At 52.3% G+C, this 19,267-nt stretch overlaps 1 protein-coding gene across 1 annotated transcript; it reads left to right on the top strand.

Moving 5' to 3' along the window:
- The first annotated feature begins 34 nt into the window (after positions 1 to 34).
- CCT7 (chaperonin containing TCP1 subunit 7) lies at positions 35 to 19,267 on the top strand. Its single transcript, XM_083861858.1, has 12 exons — positions 35 to 109; positions 4,187 to 4,340; positions 6,754 to 6,860; positions 7,696 to 7,821; positions 8,378 to 8,430; positions 10,092 to 10,263; positions 11,397 to 11,561; positions 12,400 to 12,588; positions 13,053 to 13,150; positions 14,665 to 14,797; positions 17,723 to 17,929; positions 18,854 to 19,267. The coding sequence occupies exons 1-12, from the start codon at positions 104 to 106 to the stop codon at positions 19,073 to 19,075; spliced, it is 1,632 nt and encodes a 543-aa protein (XP_083717984.1). The 5' UTR covers positions 35 to 103; the 3' UTR covers positions 19,076 to 19,267.

Genomic DNA, 19,267 nt, shown 5'->3' with positions numbered 1-19,267 from the left:
GCGCACCCTGCCAAATCGTGCTCCCCGCCCCCGGCCCGCCCCCGGGAAGGTTCTGGTTGTGCGCGGTGCACTGTGGGGTGGCCGGGAGCGAGTAGCCGCCGCGATGATGGTGAGTGATGCCGCATCCTCCGCCATCCGCCGCCATCCGCCGCTGTCCCCCGTGTCCCGCCGCCCCGCACGGCTCATTGGGCTCCAGGGACCGGGCGTGGCGGGGTGGCGGCGGGCCGGGCCGCGGGGATGGAGCGCGCAGGCCTGGCCGTACCGGGTGTGCCCGGCCGGGCTGCGCTGCCGGGGAGGGACGGGAGACCGGCCCGGAGCTCCATCCCTGAGCCCCCGGCCCGGAGCTCCATCCCTGAGCCCCCGGCCCGGAGCTCCATCCCTCGGCCCCCGGCCCGGAGCTCCATCCCTGAGCCCCCGGCCCGGAGCTCCATCCCTCATCCCCCGGCCCGGAGCTCCATCCCTGAGCCCCCGGCCCGGAGCTCCATCCCTCATCCCCCGGCCCGGAGCTCCATCCCTCATCCCCCGGGCCGGAGCTCCATCCCTCATCCCCCGGGCCGGAGCTCCATCCCTCATCCCCCGGCCCGGTTCTGGTCCCCGCAGCCGTTCGGTCTCAGCCCCGGGTCCCCCCAGAGGGCTCCGAGCCCCACGGTGGATGTGGAGGTGGATGTGTCTCCACCCTGGTTTCCCCGGGGATAAACGGTTCCTTTTCCCTTGAGGTTCCCGCCGTGCGTTTTCTTCCACAGAATATTTCCAGGTTTTAGGGATCACACAATAGGCAGGGCTGGAGATGGCTCAGTTCAGCCTTGCCCAGGTGGGGTCACCTGGAGGAGGTGACACAGGGAGGTGTCCAGGTGGGTTTGGGGTGTCTGCAGTCAGGAGGACACTCTGCAGCTGTGCCAGGGCTCTGAACCCTTCAGGGAAAAGAATTCTTCATATTGAGGTGGAACTTCTGTGTTTTAATTTATATGGTGTTACTGGGTGCCACCAGAAAAGAGTCTGGCACCAACCTGTTGTCACCAACCTCTTGGAGAGACTTTTATGGATTGATGGGATCCCCTCTGAGCCTTCCCTCCTCCAGCCCAGCCAGGCCCAGCTCCTGCAGTCTCTCCTCATATGGGAAATGCTCCAGACCCCAAAGATGCTCTTTGTGTTCTCTCCAGAACCCTCTCCAGCAGCTCCTTTTCTTGTACTTGTGGCCCCTCATTGTGATAACCACTGACTTTTATTCTTTTATTCATTTTATTCAGTTATTATTTATTCAATTTAATTCTGCTCTGTGCCTGCTGGCAGATGTTCCAAACCAGTGCATCCCGAATTTTGGCTGTGTTTGGGCTCTGCCTGTTTTGCAGCACTCATGGACTGGTTTGGGTGGGAGGGGACCTTAAATCCCATCCAGTGTCACCCCTGCCATGGCAGGGACACCTCCTGCTGTCCCAGGGGATCCAGCCTGGCCTTGGATTCTTCCAGGGATGGAGCAGCCACAGCCTTTCTGGTGCTCCCACCACCCAGATTGGTTTGTTTCCTCGCTGTCCCTGTAATTCCTGCGTGTTTTGTCTCCTCCAGACTCTGAACCTCAGTGGGCAGTGCTGCCCCAGAGAACCTCCTTTAATTTTGGGACAATCACTGTGTGGTCCCTGAGCCTGTGTGAATTCCCAGGGGGAGGTGGAAAGCAGCCAGGATCATGTGGGGCAGAGGATTTACAAATCTGTGTTTTTGGCCTTGTTCTGTGTCTTTCTGGGCCATAAGGAGTTTGCTGCGGGTTCTTGGGGTGGGGGTGATGTGGGAAATGGATTTGTAGGGGATTCTCAAAGCCTGACAGAAGGCTGACACAGGATGGAGCTGTGTGTAAACTCTGAGATCAAAATGATGATTTAGAAATGCCACAGGATAGGACAGACATTGTTGGGAGAGAAATGGAGCTGGAAACAAGTTTTAAAGGGTGGCCTTTCAAATAAGACTGGATACTTTGGAGAAATGGAACTATGAAAGATGCATTGTAGTAGGACCCACGAGGGGTGATTTTAGATGATTGGCTTTAAGGCATTATCAGCACTGAGTGACAAAAGCTGATAGGCCAAGAAATGCACATAATGGATTGGAATTAGGAAATAATTTGGCTTCTGATTGTGATGGTGCGAATTAGAACATCTGTGTTGTCTCATCCTTCACACGAGACTGAAAATGGAATAAAAATCTAAGATGCCTCTGAGTTGCCCCATCTCTGGGTCAGGAAAAGGGCACGATCTGACAGGGTGTGTGCAGGGGGGAAATGTGAATAACAGAACCAGTGTGATCCCAACAGAGGCTGTTTATTGCTCACATCACATGGCAGATACAGATTCTCTAGGTCTGCTGTCCACCTGGGCACACAGCTCTGGGCTGGCTGAGCTGCTCCTCCCTGGGGCAGGCACACATCCCCCAGGACATCCAGGTGCTCAGTGTCCATCCTCACCTTGTGCTTCCCCTATCCAGGGTTTTTACATTTTTTGCAGACATTTTCTCAGGCTCTCTTCTTTATTTTTGTTTTCTCAGTAACCTCGATGAATTCCTGAGAGCTCCAACAACAAAACTGCAGGTGGTTTGATGATATTGCTCACAGCCAGTTTGGCTGGTGCATCAGAGTGTCCTGTTATACAGATATGTTACCCTGATTTTTCAGCCCTCTGATGTTTCACATTTCTGTGCTGGAGTTTCTCACTCATGGTAACATAAAGAGTGATGTTTGTAAACTGTGCATTCCTTCCTGTGGGAAGGACAAATTGATGGATTTCTGGTTTGACCAGTGGGGTCAGAGAGGTGTCAACCTCATGATCCAATCACTGATCAAACCCCCAAAACCTATAAAAACCCTAAACCCAAAATGAACTTCCTTCTTTCTCATCTCACAACCTGACGGTGTGTGATCTTTCCCTCTCCATCTGGCCACAATACAGATACATTGTGTGGAGTCTCTCCTGCCATTAAAGCAATTTCCAACTGTCCTGCCCAGGAAAAGTGAAGATTAAAATACCCCAGGTGTAAAAAAGGGCTTCTCCCCCACGGCTCCTTGCAGACATTGTGCAATCTTCTCTCTGGGTTTTGCAAGCCCATCAATCCTCCCATGGTGTCCCCTTTCCCTGTTTCCCCATTAGTTATGGGGCTGGCTGTCCTGTTCCTCTCTTCCCCATGGTCACTTTGCCCCCTGTACCACCCACAAACCTGAGACCCCAAATAACTGAGGAAAACCACATGGTTCTTCTCTCTGCTCAGGATTCACCTTCAGCACATGGAATAAATTGATCTGGGGCTGGGAGCCTTCTGCCTCTGTAACCTGTGTGGTTGTGTGAGCTTGAATTGCTGCCTGAGTAGTTCTCAAGCAGTTTCCCTGCTGGAGAGGCTGACTGGGATCCAGGAGGGCCCTGGTTGCACCCCAAAATAGACACGCTGTTACAGCATTGTTACAGGGACACCCCCCTATGTCACCCCTGCATTTCTTGCTTTGGAGTGTTTGAGTCTTTGCAGCACCATTCTCAGGCTGCTTCATGTAAACAATATTGTATTGTTAGAATTTATCAGTGTGTTTTGCACAGTTGTTCTCTGAGAGAGAATTTGACTGATGGTCACAGTGACCAATGGGGTCAGGAGGTTGTGACCTCCTTGGGCCAATCTGGGCCCTCTGTACAAAATGTATATGAGTAGAATTGGAGTCAGATAATAAAGAGCCTTCCATGTTTGACCTGCTGCTGCTGCTGCTGCTGTCCTCTGGGAGGGTCCACACCCACATCACAACCTGCTGCCCCTCTAAGGGCAGGGGTAACACCCTCAATGCCCCGTTAGTGATGGGGGATCCACTCCCTCTGTCACCCCTGCATTTCTTGGTTTCAAGTGTTTGATTCTTAGCAGCCTGCGTGTAAACAATGTGTATTCTTAGAACTTATTTTGTTTTTTGTTTTGCATTCTTGTTCTCTGAGAGAGAACTTGACTGATGGTCACAGTGACCAATGGGGTCAGGAGGTTGTGACCTCTTTGGGCCAGTCTGGGCCCTCTGTACAAAATGTATATAAGTAGAATTGGAGTCAGATAATAAAGAGCCTTCCATGTTTGACCCTTGCTGTCCTCTGGGAGGGTCCACACCACATAACAACGTGCTGCCCCTCTAAAGGCAGAGATAACACCTCTAAGAGCTGTGCTGTCCTTGTCCCCACAGCCCACACCGGTGATCCTGCTGAAGGAGGGCACAGACACCTCCCAGGGCATCCCTCAGCTGGTCAGCAACATCAACGCCTGCCAGGTGATCGCCGAGGCCGTGCGCACCACGCTGGGCCCCCGCGGCATGGACAAGCTCATCGTGGACGACCGCGGTGAGCCGGGGGGGCTGCAGAGGGTACAGCTCCAGAGGGTCCTGTGCTGGGGTAGGAGCCTTGTCTCACAGGGTTCTCACCATGGCTTGGCTGCTCAAAAGGTCTGCAGTTGGGTAGGAAATAAAATTCCAAGTGGTTCCTGCACTTGGGTGTATTCCTTGGGAAAGTGCCTTTCTTACCATGGTTTGGCTGCTCAAAAGGTCTGCACTGGGGCAGGAAATAAAATTCCAAGTGGTTCCTGCACTTGGGTGTGTTCCTTGTCTCACAGGGTTCTCACCATGGCTTGGCTGCTCAAAAGATCTGCACTTGGGCAGGAAATAAAATTCCAAGTGGTTCCTGCACTTGGGTGGGAACCTTGTCTCACAGGGAAGGAGCATCTCTCATCATGGCTTGGCTGCTCAAAGGGTCTTCACTCAGGCAGGAAATAAAATTCCACATGGTTCCTGCACTTGGGTAGGAACCTTGTCTCTCACAAGGTTCTTACCGTGGCTTGGCTGCTCAAAGGGTCTGCACTCAGACAGGAAATAAAATTCCAAGTGGTTCCTGCACTTGAGTGTGTTTCTTGTCTCACAGGGTTCTCATCATGGCTTGGCTGCTCAAAAGGTCTTGGGTAGGAAATAAAATTCCAGGTGGTTCCTGCACTTGGGTATATTGTCTCACAGGGAAAGGGTCTTTCTCAGCCTGGCTTGGCTGCTCAAAGGGTCTGCACTGGGGCAGGAAATAGAATTCCAAGTGGTTCCTGCACTTGGGTATACTGTCTCACAGGGAAAATGCCTTTCTCAGCCTGGCTTGGCTGCTCAAAAGGTCTGCACTTGGGTAGGAAATAAAATTCCAAGTGGTTCCTGCACTTTGGTGTGTTCCTTGTCTCACAGGGAAAGCAGCTCTGTCCTCATGGCTTGGCTGTGGTGGGTTTTGTGCGCTACCCTGACAAAGTGAGTAGTAAAAATTAGAGACAGAATTAAAGGTTGGAACAATGAGGACAAAGTAGATACAATTTGTTTTCTTGTAGTATACAGTTCCTTACCTAGAAATATAAAATGATAATAAACCTTATGGATTAATTTCATGCAGTGACTGAGACATTTTCATGGACTTTCATCACCTTTTTCAAATATAAAAATAATTCTTAGAATTTTTAAATTATAATATGTTACTACACTACAATGTTAATATAATTATTATATTAATAATATAGTATAGTATAATATTATGCTATAATATAAATATAATAATATAAATAAAAATACCCCAGCATTTGTATGAATGTGCCAGGCCTGGCTCTCACAGCAGAGGTTCAGTTCTGTCCTGGTGTCACTTGAACACCTTGGTGTCCCTGTAGGATAAAGGACAATTCCTTTGCTCCCCAGGGGCACCTGGGCAGATTCAGACTCAGTGGGGTTAGATATATCCATTGTAAATCTGTGCCAGACAGGAGAAACAGGGAGTCTTCAACCTGTCTTCAGGTATTTTTGGTCATCTCTATTTTTAAATGAGGCTCCTGGTACCTGTGGAGTTACTCAGCAGTTGTGAAGTCAGTGGATATTCCTGGGCTGATTTTAAATCTTTTTTTTGGAATGTGATTTAGAGGTTAGCTTTTCCCTCACTCTGAAAAGACTTTATTAAGTCACCACAATAATTATTTCTTATTTTTGTTACTGAAGGGTGGAGTGAAAAGGCTTAGTATTGTCTTGTAAAGAGGTTTTACAAATAATAACTGTAATAAATCCTTGTTCAAAAGGATAATTTGATTTAAATTGATCTAATAACCAAAATGATTTCTAGGCTTTTTCCTCATGAGAGCCTCAGACTAGAATACGGTTTTATTTGTCTGGGAGGCTGTTGAGAAGAGGAATATTGTGTTGAATGTTCTAATTTACAGTGACCAACCCGTGCAAGATACAAAACCTACAAACTTTGCATGCAGCCTATAAGGACTACTATATTACATGTCATTTTATATTCTAAACTCTAAAGACTCCTTTTCTTATCTGTTTTCTCCCTGATGCCTTTGGCAGGGTGGAAAGGCGACATTCCTGACTCCTTTTGTTTTCTTGTCTTTCAACCCATCTCCAGCTGATCACTGTTTTCCTGCCTGCCATGCTCACATCTCCAAACTGGCTTTCATTTCTATTTCACTCACAGCTTTTACATCTGCAGTATTTCTTACCAGACAATCATATCCATAAGTCCTTCCTGTCCCATCTTTCCCAACAGAGGAAGATGAATTCCAAACCCTTGTTGATGTGGAAGGTTTTCCTGCTCTCACAGAGATTTCTCTGAACCTGCTCCTGAGAGGACTCAGTTGTGGTGGAGCAGAGGAACCTGTTGGGATCTCCTGGGAGCCCCCAGAGTCAGGGCTTTACCCTTGGTAGTGTAAATCTGCCTTTAACTCCCTTTTCTCCACCAACCCCAGGCAAAGCCACCATCTCCAACGACGGGGCCACCATCCTGAAGCTGCTGGACGTTGTCCACCCTGCTGCCAAGACCCTGGTGGACATTGCCAAATCCCAGGATGCAGAGGTGGGACAGGGGCCTGCCCTGGGCTGTGAGCTGCCTCCTGGAGGGCTGGGATTTATTCTGCCTGCTCTGGAGACAGCCTGGGAGAGCTGGGAGTGTTCCCCTGGAGAAGGGAAGGCTCCAGGCAGAGCTCAGAGCCCCTGGCAGGGCCTGAAGGGGCTCCAGGAGAGCTGGAGAGGGACTGGGGACAAGGGATGGAGGGACAGGACACAGGGAATGGCTTCCCATTGCCACAGGGCAGGGCTGGATGGAAGGTTGGGAAGGAATTCTTGGCTGGGAGGGTGGGGAGGGGCTGGCACAGGGTGCCCAGAGCAGCTGTGGATCCCTGGAGGTGTCCTAGGCCAGGTTGTGGATCCCTGGGAGTGTCCAAGGCCAGGTTGTGGATCCCTGGGAGTGTCCCACGTCAGGTTGTGGATCTCCTGGATCTCTGGCAGTGTCCCAGGCCAGGTTGTGGATCCCCTGGATCCCTGGCAGTGTCCCAGGCCAGGTTGTGGATCCCCTGGATCCCTGGCAGTGTCCCAGGCCAGGTTGTGGATCCCTGGAGGTGTCCCAGGCCAGGTTCTGGATCCCCTGGTTCCCTGGAAATGTCCCAGGCCAGGTTGGATATTGAGGTTGGAGCACCCTGGGGTCGTGGAAGGTGTCCCTGCCACGGCAGAGGGTGGCACTGGATGGACTTTGGGGTCCATTCCCACCCAGACCACTCTGAATCACAGAAAATTCAGCCCCAAATCTGTGAGCAGAGAAAACCCTGGGCTCTGGTTTTCCCTGGCAGCTCTGGAGTGGTTTTGCAGGTGGTCTCTGCAGCCTGGGGGTGGCACAGTGTCCCCTGTCCCCACAGGTGGGTGATGGCACCACGTCTGTGACCCTGCTGGCAGCAGAGTTCCTGAAGCAGGTGAAGCCCTACGTGGAGGAGGGGCTCCATCCCCAGATCATCATCCGCGCCTTCCGCACGGCCACGCAGCTGGTGAGGCCCCTGGGGACAGCTGGGGACAGCTGGGGACAGCTCTGTGACAGCCACAGAGCCCTGGGGACACTTGGGAATGGGTGTGGGGAATTCCAGCAGCCTCTCCTGCTGCCTGCCTGAGACAGCAGTGCCTCTGCTGCTCCCACTCTGTGTCTCTGCACTGCTGTCACTTCCTTGTTTTTTGTTTTTTTTTTTTTCCAAGGAAAAAATTTGTTTTCCATTCTGTTCTCTGCTATCCCTTAGTAAACCATGTGTCTCCTTGAGCCTGTTGGTCCCATGAAGCTGATTTTTGGAGGTTCACTCCTTAACAGCCCTTTAATTCCCAGGATCTCTGCTGAAAACAAAACAGCAGAGCAGCTCTGAGCCTCCTCCCACTCCTCAAATATCGGTGTATTCCTTGGAATTACTGCTCTGGCAGGGGTGGAATAACTCAAACACTGGAAACTTCAGTGACATTGAAGCAGAGAACTAAAGATAAAACACAAAGAGAGGGGTTGGAGATCTCACCAGCTCGGGAGCATAAATCATTAATCCAGCTGTTGGTTTTTTTTGTCAGGCTGTGAACAAGATCAAAGAAATCGCTGTCTCTGTGAAGAAGGAGGATAAAGAGTAAGTTTCCTTTGGAGGTGCCCTGGTTGTGTTCTCACAAGAGGGTGCTGTGAGGGTTCTCCTGAATTCTGTGACTCTCACTGAGGTCTCCAGGTGTCACCTGGAGCTGCAGCCCCACACTGGGATTATTCCCAATTTCCCTGGAATTCCCTGCTGCTCCAGGGGCAGTGCTGTGCTCTCACTGCAGGGTTTGATGTAGGGCAGAGTCTCCCAGTGCTCCTGGGGGAAGCTGGCCACCAAAATAAGTGGCCTGATTTCTTTCTTGCAGCGGTGGAGTCTTGGAGCTCTCGCTGCAGTCAGTGACAGTGTTAAATCTCAGCTCTTCCCTGAGGATCAGATCCCTTTTTAGCTGTCACACCCCAAGGTAGATAGCTCATAGCAGGGATCCCTTCAGCTGAGGTGAGAATATCAGAGTTCCTCCTCTTCTCCCTGGATTTTTAGCTTTTTGTCTACTTGACCTTGCTGATACCTGCAGTAAGTTTGAAGTATTTCAACTGCAGAAGCATCTTGAATAAACCAAAATGGGTTCTCCAAACCAAATGCTGAAAAAATGATGGAGAAAAACCCAGTTGTGATCCCGTGATGGGAAATAGAGTGGTTCCCATGGGGGATAGAGCCTGGCAGCTGGATCCACATCTCCCTGGTGTCTGTGTGTACCAACTTCAGGAACTGTGCTGCCTTTAGAAGGTTTCAGAAACATCTTCCTGCCTTGGCATAAAGGAAAGCACCTGCTCTATTCTGATTTTAGGTGCATAAAAGCTGATCAGCCTTGTCAGTGCTGGGCTCTGAAAAGGAGGCTGGGATTTGTCAGTCTGGGGTTTGTGCCTTGTTCTCCCCATTGACAGGAGGGAGCTGATCTTTGCCTCTGTCAGAGAAGATTTTGGGCCCCTCATGATAAGACAGACCCTGAGGGGCTGGAGTATGTCCAGGGAAGGGAAGGGAGCTGGGAAAGGGCTGGAGAATTCCTGAGGGAGCTGGAAAAGGGGCTGGAGAATTCCTGAGGGAGCTGGGAAAGGGAATGGAGAATTCCTGAGGGAGCTGGGAAAGGGAATGGAGAATTCCTGAGGGAGCTGGGAAAGGGCTGGAGAATTCCTGAGGGAGCTGGAAAAGGGAATGGAGAATTCCTGAGGGAGCTGGGAAAGGGCTGGAGAATTCCTGAGGGAGCTGGGAAGGGGATGGAGAATTCCAGGGGCAGCTGGAAAGGGGCTGGAGAATTCCTGAGGGAGCTGGGAAGGGGCTGAGCCTGGAGAAAAGGAGGCTCAGGGGGGACCTTGTGGCTCTGCACAAATCCCTGGAATGTTGGAGCCAGGTGGGAGTTGGGATCTGATCCCAGGGAAAAACAGGAAAAGAGGGAACGGCCTCAGGCTGGGCCAGGGGAGGCTCAGGGTGGATTTTGGGGAATTTCCTCATGGAAAGGGTGCTCAGGCCTTGGGAGTGCCCAGGGAGGTTTGGAATCCCCATCCCTGGGGGGATTTCAGAGCCCTGTGGATGTTTTGGCACTTGGGGACAGGGGACACTGGTGCCTTGGCAGTGCTGGACTCGAATTTAAAGGTATTTTCCAGCCTAAAGCTGTGATGAACAAAGCCACAGGCAGCGTTTGGAGCTTGTGAAAAGATCTGGCAGGTGACCAAAGCTTTGTTTTTGTTTTTCCTTTCCTGCAGCGAGCAGAGGAGTCTCCTGGAAAAGTGTGCAGCCACAGCCCTGAGCTCCAAGCTCATCTCCCAGAGCAAGGAGTTCTTCTCCAAGATGGTTGTAGATGCTGTGATGATGTTGGATGACTTGTTGCAGCTCAAGATGATTGGGATAAAGAAGGTGCAAGGAGGAGCTTTGGAAGTAAGTGTTGGAGCCTTCCTGGAGGGATGGGAGACAGAGATCCCAGCTCTGGTGGTGGTTTGGCTCTAGCAGAACTGCAGCCTGGGTTGGCAGTGCCTGTGGGGAATTCCCAAAGGGGAACAGAGCTGTTGGTGTGAGGAGGAAGTTGGGCAGATAAGGGCTGGGTTTCTTTTCCGTAAGTAGAGTTTGTGGTTTTTGAGCTAAATACACTCCTCACCTCACTGCAGCAAAAGTGGTCACTGATAAAATTCTATTTATCTCTCCGCAAATAATTAAATTTTCTTTGTGGGAAGTCCTTGTTACTTCTGGATCCAAAAGTCCTGGTTGTATACGGGATTTTACTGGGTTGGGAAAGATGGAAGGAAAACCTCATGAAGCTGATTTAGTGATGGGCAGGGCAGATGGGATGTGTGGTTTATGCTGGAAAACCTCTTTTGTCTGGGACTGCACCTGGATATGTGGTGGGGGATTGTTCCTGGCTGTGGGACAGCCCCTGTGGAGAGAGAGATTCACATCCTGATTTCTTCACCCAGGAAATCCAGGAGCTCATGCCAGGGAATGGTGTTGGACAGGGCTGGGTTGCTGTAGAAAATCCAGGAGTGGTGTTGGAACTTGGAAAGACAAACCAGAGAAAAACCAGCCCCAATGGGCTGTGGATGAGAAATATCCAAAAGTTCAAAGGGGAGGAATGGGAAAGAGATCAGGGAGAGAATTGATTGCTTCTTTCCTTGATCTTGAGGTTGTGTGAGGAGTTTGTGGCTGTGGAGTTTTGAGGGATGAGAGAGGAAGCTGCTTTTGTGAGCTGAAAGAAATCCTTGCTGCTTATTTCCTCTAGAAGTGGGTTAATCAAAGGAGACAGTGCTGGGAAGGCTTTGTAAATGAGGCCTCTGGAAAAGCAGGGAGAGGAAAGCTTTGTAAATGAGGCCTCTGGAAGCAGGGAGAGGAAAGCTCTGTAAATGAGGCCTCTGGAAAAGCAGGGAGGGAAAGCTCTGTAAATGAAGCCTCTGGAAAAGCAGGGAGGGAAAGCTTTGTAAATGAGGCCTCTGGAAGCAGGGAGTGCCCTGTGGGAGTTACTATTAACCCTGTGCAGGAAACCTGGGCTGCTGAGCCTGAGGCGAATCCCTCTGTTCCAGGACTCCCAGCTGGTGGCTGGAGTTGCCTTTAAGAAAACCTTCTCCTACGCCGGGTTTGAGATGCAGCCCAAGAAGTACCAGGCCCCCAAAATCGCCCTGCTCAACGTGGAGCTGGAGCTCAAAGCTGAGAAGGACAACGCCGAGGTCAGGGTCAACACGGTGGAGGTAAGAGCCACAGGGGAGCCTGGCCTGCTTCCTCAGCCCTGGGACACCTGGGGCTGATCATCCTGGGGGGTAAAGAGGAGATGGGAGAGCTGGGAGTGTTCCCCTGGAGAAGGGAAAAGTGCAGGGAATGCTCCGAGTCCCTGAAGGGGAAAACTCCAGGAGAGCTGGAGAGGGACTGGGGCCAAGGGCTGCAGGGACAGAACACAGGGAATGGATCCCACTGGGAAAGGGGACATTGGGCTGGGATCTTGGGCAGGAATTGCTGGGAATGGAATTCCCACATTTGCTGGGGCTGCCCCTGGATCCCTGGGAATGTCCAAGGCCAGGCTGGATCCTCCTGGGACAGTGGAAAGTGTCTCTGCCCATGGCAGGAGTGGCACTTGGATGATCTTTAAAAGGTCCCTTCACCCCCAAACCATTCCATGATAAACAAGTTTGCCTTCTGCCCATCCTTCACCTTTGGGAACAGCTGGTGGGTTGTGTGCCCTGTGGGATTGAGGGCACAGCAGCCTGGCAGTCACAGCAGGTTCAGGACACGTTTGTGAGCTGTCCCTGTGCCCCAGCTGTGCTCAGCCAGCTTTTAAAAATCCACGCTTATTCCTGCAGTGCTTGTAAAAAGCTCAGTGGTGCTGTTGCATTTATAATGAGCCATCAGCTCTGTGCTGTTGCCTTAGGCCTGAGAAGTGGCTTTGCAGGGACAGCTTATCCAGCAGTGCTTGGGGTGCTGCAGGAGGTGCTCAATGGTCTGATCAGCCATTTGGGCAGTGCCACAGAGCAGAGAGCAGCTCCTCTGTGCCAGGGCCACAGCAACACCTTTGCCTCTCTCTCCTGCTGCCAGGACTACCAGGCCATCGTGGATGCAGAGTGGAACATCCTGTACGACAAACTGGACAAAATCCACAAGTCAGGAGCCAAGGTGGTGCTGTCCAAGCTGCCCATTGGGGACGTGGCCACGCAGTACTTTGCAGACAGGGACATGTTCTGTGCCGGCCGCGTCCCCGAGGAGGATCTCAAGAGGACCATGATGGTGAGCACCCCTGGCTTGGAGGGAAAATACACTCTGTACTCAGTTCTGACACCCCAGGCTGGGTGTTCCCAAACAGCTGCTCACTGATCTCTCTGCTCCTTGAAAGAGTTTGAAAAAGGCTGTTCTTTGGTGGGATGAGCAGTCACACACTGACAGCCTGGTGTTAGACACAAAGATCTGATCAGTGCAGTAATAGAGGTTTATTTTCCTGAGTTCTTCCCTGTTCCATCATGAGTGGTTTTTTTTTTTTTTTTTTCCTGGGTTTTCTTTGAGTGTCTCCTGGACTCTGGAGCCTGTGAGTCAGCAGCACCTTGAAGCTGCATCATCTTATTTTATTTTGCTGTCGAGGGTTGGCCTGGATCCATGAGAAGGGAGGGAAGGAAAAGGATTTTCCTGAAACTGCTGAAGAGTGGAGCCTGGATTGTCAGCGCTGCTCATTCCATGTTTGTCTCCATTCCCTGCAGGCCTGTGGGGGATCCATCCAGACCAGTGTCAATGCCCTGTCAGATGATGTGCTGGGTCACTGTGAGCTCTTTGAGGAGACCCAGATTGGAGGAGAGAGGTAAAAACACCAGCTGCAAACCTCTAGTGCTGTGCCAGCCCTCTCATAGCAGGGGGAAAAGTTGGGGTCAAAGCGTTGGCAGGGTCAGCATCTCTCAAGCTGTTGAGATGAAAACAAGGTTGTTACAAAATGTATATTTTATTGTAGCCAGAAGCTGCTTTTTGAGGCTGAAGGAGGGAGCAGGAGCAAGATTTCATTGAGATCCTCTTGTGAATGCTTTAAAAAATCCATGTTTATTCCTGCAGTGCTTGTAAAAAGCTCAGTGGTGCTGTTGCATTTATAATGGAAAACCATCACATTTTGGGGTTGATTGTGACACCTCTGTGATGTTCCAGCTTGGCACTTCCCTGTCAGTGCAGGTGGGGACACAGTGGGGTCCTGATGCTGGAGGAGCAATCCCGTGTGGGGCTGGCTGCTGCCAGGTGCAGACTGGGAGCACCAGCTCGGTGTGAATCCCTGGCAACAAGAAGAAAATGGATTTTCCTGGCTCAGCTGGAATGTCACCTCTGTGTTCTCTGGCTCTGCTGCTCCTCAGGCCACGATCCACAGGGGCTGCAGGGTGGGAACAGAGCCAGCCAGTCCAGCCTGTGCAGCAGCAGCTTCTCCCTCCCTGTTAGCATTGAGACACACAATCACAGAATGATTATCTGCATTTATTGATAAATAAATGATAAATATTGATAAATAAGTGCTTTTATTGAAGAGCTCTGGGAATCAGGGGTACAGGGCACAGACCCAAATCTGACTCCCTCATGGATTAGGGATGGATGTTTTTATACTCTTTAATTATATAACTACATATTGATTATTAAACCCATATTGTTCTATTGTATGAATTCTTGTGATTTTCATCAGGACCCCCAAACATTGTTTCTCATGATTCTTGTTACAAATAAACAATAACCATATTAAATTACCAAACAATCATTACAATTAACAATCACATCATGATGATGATGCAGGTGCAGTTTCTGTATCTGATCCAGTAAAGACAAAACCCAACCTTCATTTCCAGGTGTAGTTTTGGTTCCCTTTCCCAGCCCTATCCAGGCCCAGCCTTTCTTTCCCCCTCCCCTGCCTCTATTATACACAATTCCCACCATCTTTAGAAACATTTTAACCCTGTGCTGTTGTAATTCTCTAGGGAAATGGTTTCTCCCTCCTGACCCCCTGGAGTCCCTGACCACTTAGAGTGACTCTTCCTTCCTTCTTTGACCCCCTGGCTGTGGTCCAGCTGTCTCTCCTCTGAGCTGGGAGGTTATAAATTGTCTCCCCTTCCTTTGTTCTACCTCTTTCCCCCCTGGAAACTCGAAGAATAAACCCCTGGGACAAATGTCCTGGGGAAAGGGGCCTCTTCTGAGATATCTCACCTCATCCTTGATATAATTCTCTCCAAATCCTCCTAATAACTGAGCTGGCTAAAGCCCCTGGGAGGAGGGCAGGAGAGGGAATATATCACTGTGCCATCACCCCCACACCCTCTTTTTTTTTTTTTTTTTTTTTTTGGGGGGCAGGTACAACTTCTTCACGGGCTGCCCCAAGGCCAAGACATGCACCATCATCCTGCGCGGCGGCGCCGAGCAGTTCATGGAGGAGACGGAGCGCTCCCTGCACGACGCCATCATGATCGTCAGGAGAGCCATCAAGGTCAGATCCTGGGGAGGATGGGCCAGGGAAACCTCATAAATGTGATTAGCAAAAAGTCCTGAAAATATGAAACCTGTGTGTAGTGATTTCCGTGGATGGCAGGGACAAGGAGCTCTGCAGAGCTGAGATGTTCTAGAGACACGGGGGTTTATTATTCCAAGGGTGGTGGGTAAAGAGGGCTTTGCCTTCAGCCACCAGCCTGGGCTGGAGCAAAGCCCTAAAGAGAGAATGGGGAGAGAGAGAGAGAAGAGAGCTCAGGGGGAAAAAGGGGAGAGGCAAGAGAGCAGAGGGGCAGAACAAGAGAGTAAAGAGAGGAGAGGGGAAGGGTGAAAAGAGAGAGCAAGTGAAGAGGTAAGAGAGTAAAGAGAGCGATCCTCTTGTTCCAATCCATTCCATCTCTTTTTGTGTTGAATATTCTAATTTACAGTGACTAACCCGTGCAAGATACAAAACCTACAAACTTTGCATGCAGCCTATGAGAACTGCTACATCACCATGTCATTTTATATTCTAAACTCTATAGACTCCTTTTTTTATGCACTTGTTCCCGGATACCTTGGCAGGTGGAAGGGCTACATTCCTGAGTCCTTTGTTTTCCTGTCTTTTCACCCATGTTCAGCTCATCACCGTTTTCCTGCCTGCCATGCCTGTATCTCAAAACTGGCTTTCATTTTAAGTTTTCCACCCTGTGATATCACACACTTCTATTCAAACTCTACAATCCCAGGGCTGTCACTCAATTTTGGGAGCCTTTTCCACAGCCTCAGGTCAATGCAGTGTTTGCCTGGGGGGTCAGTGCCTGTCAGCACAGAAAATGTAAAGTTCTCAGTGCCCAGAGTTGAGCTCCCCTGCACTGCCAGGGCCCTGCATTGGCACAGAACTGCTGGGAACCCCCTCACACACCAGGGCTTGGCTCAGAGCTCTGTGCAGAGTCAGCACAGCTCGTGGATTCCCTCAGTGCAGTCCCTTGGCCAGCTCAGCCTGGCTTTGGCAGCGTTTCCAGCTGCTTTCCAGGCACGCCTGGGTTCTGCCTGCACTTCTGTACAGCTGGGCCTCGTGCCTGCTCCATCCTCCACCCTAAAGGGAACAATCTCCTGCCTGTGCTGGGTGGATCTTCAGGAGATGGAGCAGCAGAGTGATGGCACATGTGTGTCCACGCCCAGAAAGACATTTGATCCCTCTCCTGGTGCCCACTCTGAGGGCAGACAGTCCTGGCTCTGACCAGGAGAAGTCCAAGGTCTCTCTGGATGTGTGTGTTTGGTCCTGGGGGATGCTGCCAGGCTCTGGCTATTTCTGGGTTACACAAAAACTGTAGGGAAGGCTTCTGGTTAAAAGCAGCTCTGAGGCTGCATGTCCTGAGGGGCTGGGGAGAAGCACATCAGGCTTTTTGGAGCTGCTGCCTTTAGAAAGAACGTCCTGATCTCTCTCCTGAGCAAACAGCAGAACTGAGCTGCGAGGTGCTGCTGCCAATATCTTTAATTTTGGAGGCTTTTTGGAAGTGAGGGAAGTTTCTCTGGCCCGAGCTGGCTGTGAGCTGTCATCCCTCTCCTTGGGTGTGGATTCAGTGTCCCCAAACCCCCTTTTACCCTGTGCTGGCTGTGAGCTGTCATCCCTCCCTTTGGGTGTGGATTCAGTGTCCCCAAACCCCCTTTTACCCTGTGCTGGCTGTGAGCTGTCATCCCTCCCTTTGGGTGTGGATTCAGTGTCCCCAAAGCCCCTTTTACCCTGTACACAGCTGGGCTGAGCTGCTGGAGCTGCCACTGGAGGTTCTTGGCGTGTCCCTGCTGCTGCCAGCTGGAGCTGTGAGCTTTTTACTTGTGGAGCTGCTGCCTAGATCCCAACAGGCATCTCCTGCAGGGAATTCAGGCAGAGCATTCCAGCTCCCACATCCACACCACAGCTAAGCTCAGCAAGGAGAGGCAAGAAGGGCCTTTGTAGGATTCAGTTCCAGCAGGGGTTTATTTCTGGCACTGAAGGGAGATCAGGAATAAAGATTTGGCCATGTGCTCTGGCCCAGTTTAAGTCTGGGGTCAGCAGATAATGACCTGGGGGCACAGGGGCAGTGCAAGGGGCAGGGCAGAGGTCAGTGACCTGTAGAGAAAACAGGGAAACAACACCGACAGGGAAATAAGGAAAGGGGAAACCACGAGAGGCAGAGGCATGGGGAGAGGAGAGACCAGGGCAGAGCACCGTGGGGAAGGTTCTCTCTTTCAGCCTGGGCAGGGAAGACTGCCCAGGTGATGTTGTTTTGCACCACAACAACACAAGACTCTGACATCCAGAAGGCTGAAAATGACTCCTTTATTTTTGGGATGTGTCTCCCTTTTATCCCATTTCACACAGACCAATTGGATTGGTGACACAAAGACAAACCTCTTCACTCCCATTGGTCAGAGCAGAGGGACAGCAAGGAGAAGTCCCTCCTGGGGAAAGGAATGAATAACGAAGTTACAGTTACAAAAACACTTTTCCTGTTCACAGAAAAATTTCTGGGAAAAGAATTTCAGAAAACCAAAACACTTCAGGCACAGAACCAGGGCTACAACTCAGATCTGTCATTCTAAGGCCAGACCCTGGGAATTGTCCTGAGGGGTTGCAGGGACAGCAGCAGCCAGGGCAGTGGATTTCCATGGCTGGCAGTGCTGTAATCCCCTCACCAGGACCCTTTTCTGTGCCCTGTCCCTGCAGAAGGGGCAGTGGGTGTCCATGGGCAGTGGATTACCATGGGCAGTGGATTTCCAGAACAGTGGGTTTCCAGGGCAGTGGATTTCCGGGGCACGGGGTGTCCATGGCAGTGGGTGTCCATGGCAGTGGATTTCCATGGCAGTGGGTTTCCATGGCAGTGGGATTTCATGGGCAGTGGATTTCCAGGGCAGTGGGTGTCCAGGGCTGGCAGTGACCCTGTTCTCTGCCCTGTCCCCCCAGAACGACTCGGTGGTGGCGGGCGGCGGGGCCATCGAGATGGAGCTGTCCAAGTTCCTGCGGGACTATTCCCGCACCATCCCGGGGAAGCAGCAGCTGCTGATCGGCGCCTACGCCAAGGCCCTGGAGATCATCCCGCGGCAGCTCTGCGACAACGCCGGCTTCGACGCCACCAACATCCTCAACAAGCTGCGCGCCAAGCACGCACAGGTGGGCCTGTCCCGGGGCAGGACGTGGCACTGATCCTGTCCCCATGTCCCCAGGGTGGGATGTGTCACTGATCCCTGTCCCCGTGTCCCCAGGGCAGGATGTGACCCTGACCCCTGTCCCCGTGTCCCCAGGGCGGGATGTGGCACTGACCCCTGTCCCCAGGGCAGAACATGTCACTGACCCCTGTCCCTGTGTCCCCAGAGCAGGACGTGTCACTGATCCCTGTCCCCGTGTCCCCAGAGCAGGATGTGTCACTGATCCCTGTCCCCGTGTCCCCAGGGTGGGATGTGGCACTGACTCCTGTCCCCAGGGCAGGACATGTCACTGATCCCTGTCCCCATGTCCCCAGGGCGGGATGTGGCCCTGATCCCTGTCCCCCAGGGCGGGATGTCACCCTGACCCCTGTCCCCATGTCCCCAGGGCAGGATGTGTCACTGACCCCTGTCCCCACGTCCCCAGGGCGGGATGTGTCACTGATCCCTGTCCCCATGTCCCCAGGGCAGGATATGTCACTGATCCTGTCGCTGTGTCCCCAGGGCAGGATGTGACCCTGACCCCTGTCCCTCCCTGTATCCCCTTTGTCCCTGATGGTGGGATGTGTCACTGACCCCTGTCCCGCTGTCCCCGTGTCCCCAGGGCAGGATGTGGCACTGACCCCTGTCCCCAGGGCAGGATGTGGCACTGACCCCTGTCCCCACGTCCCCAGGGCAGGATGTGGCACTGACCCCTGTCCCCGTGTCCCCAGAGCAGGACGTGTCACTGACCCCTGTCCCCGTGTCCCCAGGGCGGGAAGTGGCCCTGTCCCCGTGTCCCCCAGGCCAGGATCTGTCACTGATCCTGTCCCCTGTCCCCAGGGCGGGATGTGGCCCTGTCCCCGTGTCCCCCAGGCCAGGGCCTGTCACTGATCCTATCCTCTGTCCCCAGGGTGGGATGTGGTACGGCGTGGACGTGACCAACGAGGACATCGCGGACAATTTCTCGGCGTGTGTGTGGGAACCGGCCGTGGTTCGGATCAACGCGCTCACGGCGGCCTCGGAGGCGGCGTGTCTGATCGTGTCTGTGGACGAGACCATCCGCAACCCGCGCTCCACCGTGGACAGCGCTCCTGCCCGGGGCCGTGGCCGGGCCCGGCCCCACAACCACTGACCGGCCGCTAATTAAACCCAATTAGTTGGTAATGAGCGGCTGCTCCACACGCGGTGCCCCCACGCCAGGTTGGGTTCAGTCAGAGGCAGCTCCTGGCCCTGGCAGCCACAGCCCCTGCCCTGCCCTGCCCTGCCCAGAGCTCCCGGGGCTGGCCTGGGCACTCCCTTCACTCGGGGCGTTCCTTTCCCTTCC

This window comes from Zosterops lateralis (assembly GCF_965231275.1).
Source record: "Zosterops lateralis genome assembly, chromosome: 5".
Taxonomy (NCBI): domain Eukaryota; kingdom Metazoa; phylum Chordata; class Aves; order Passeriformes; family Zosteropidae; genus Zosterops; species Zosterops lateralis.
The sequence above is the reverse complement of the archived record's forward strand: the minus strand, read 5'-3'. Positions and strand labels throughout refer to the sequence as shown.

Coding starts and splice junctions, on each gene's coding strand:
- CCT7 (XM_083861858.1), top strand. Junction 6,861..7,695: donor CCAAATCCCAGGATGCAGAG/GTGGGACAGGGG, acceptor CTGTCCCCACAG/GTGGGTGATGGCACCACGTC. Junction 13,151..14,664: donor ACCCAGATTGGAGGAGAGAG/GTAAAAACACCA, acceptor TTTGGGGGGCAG/GTACAACTTCTTCACGGGCT.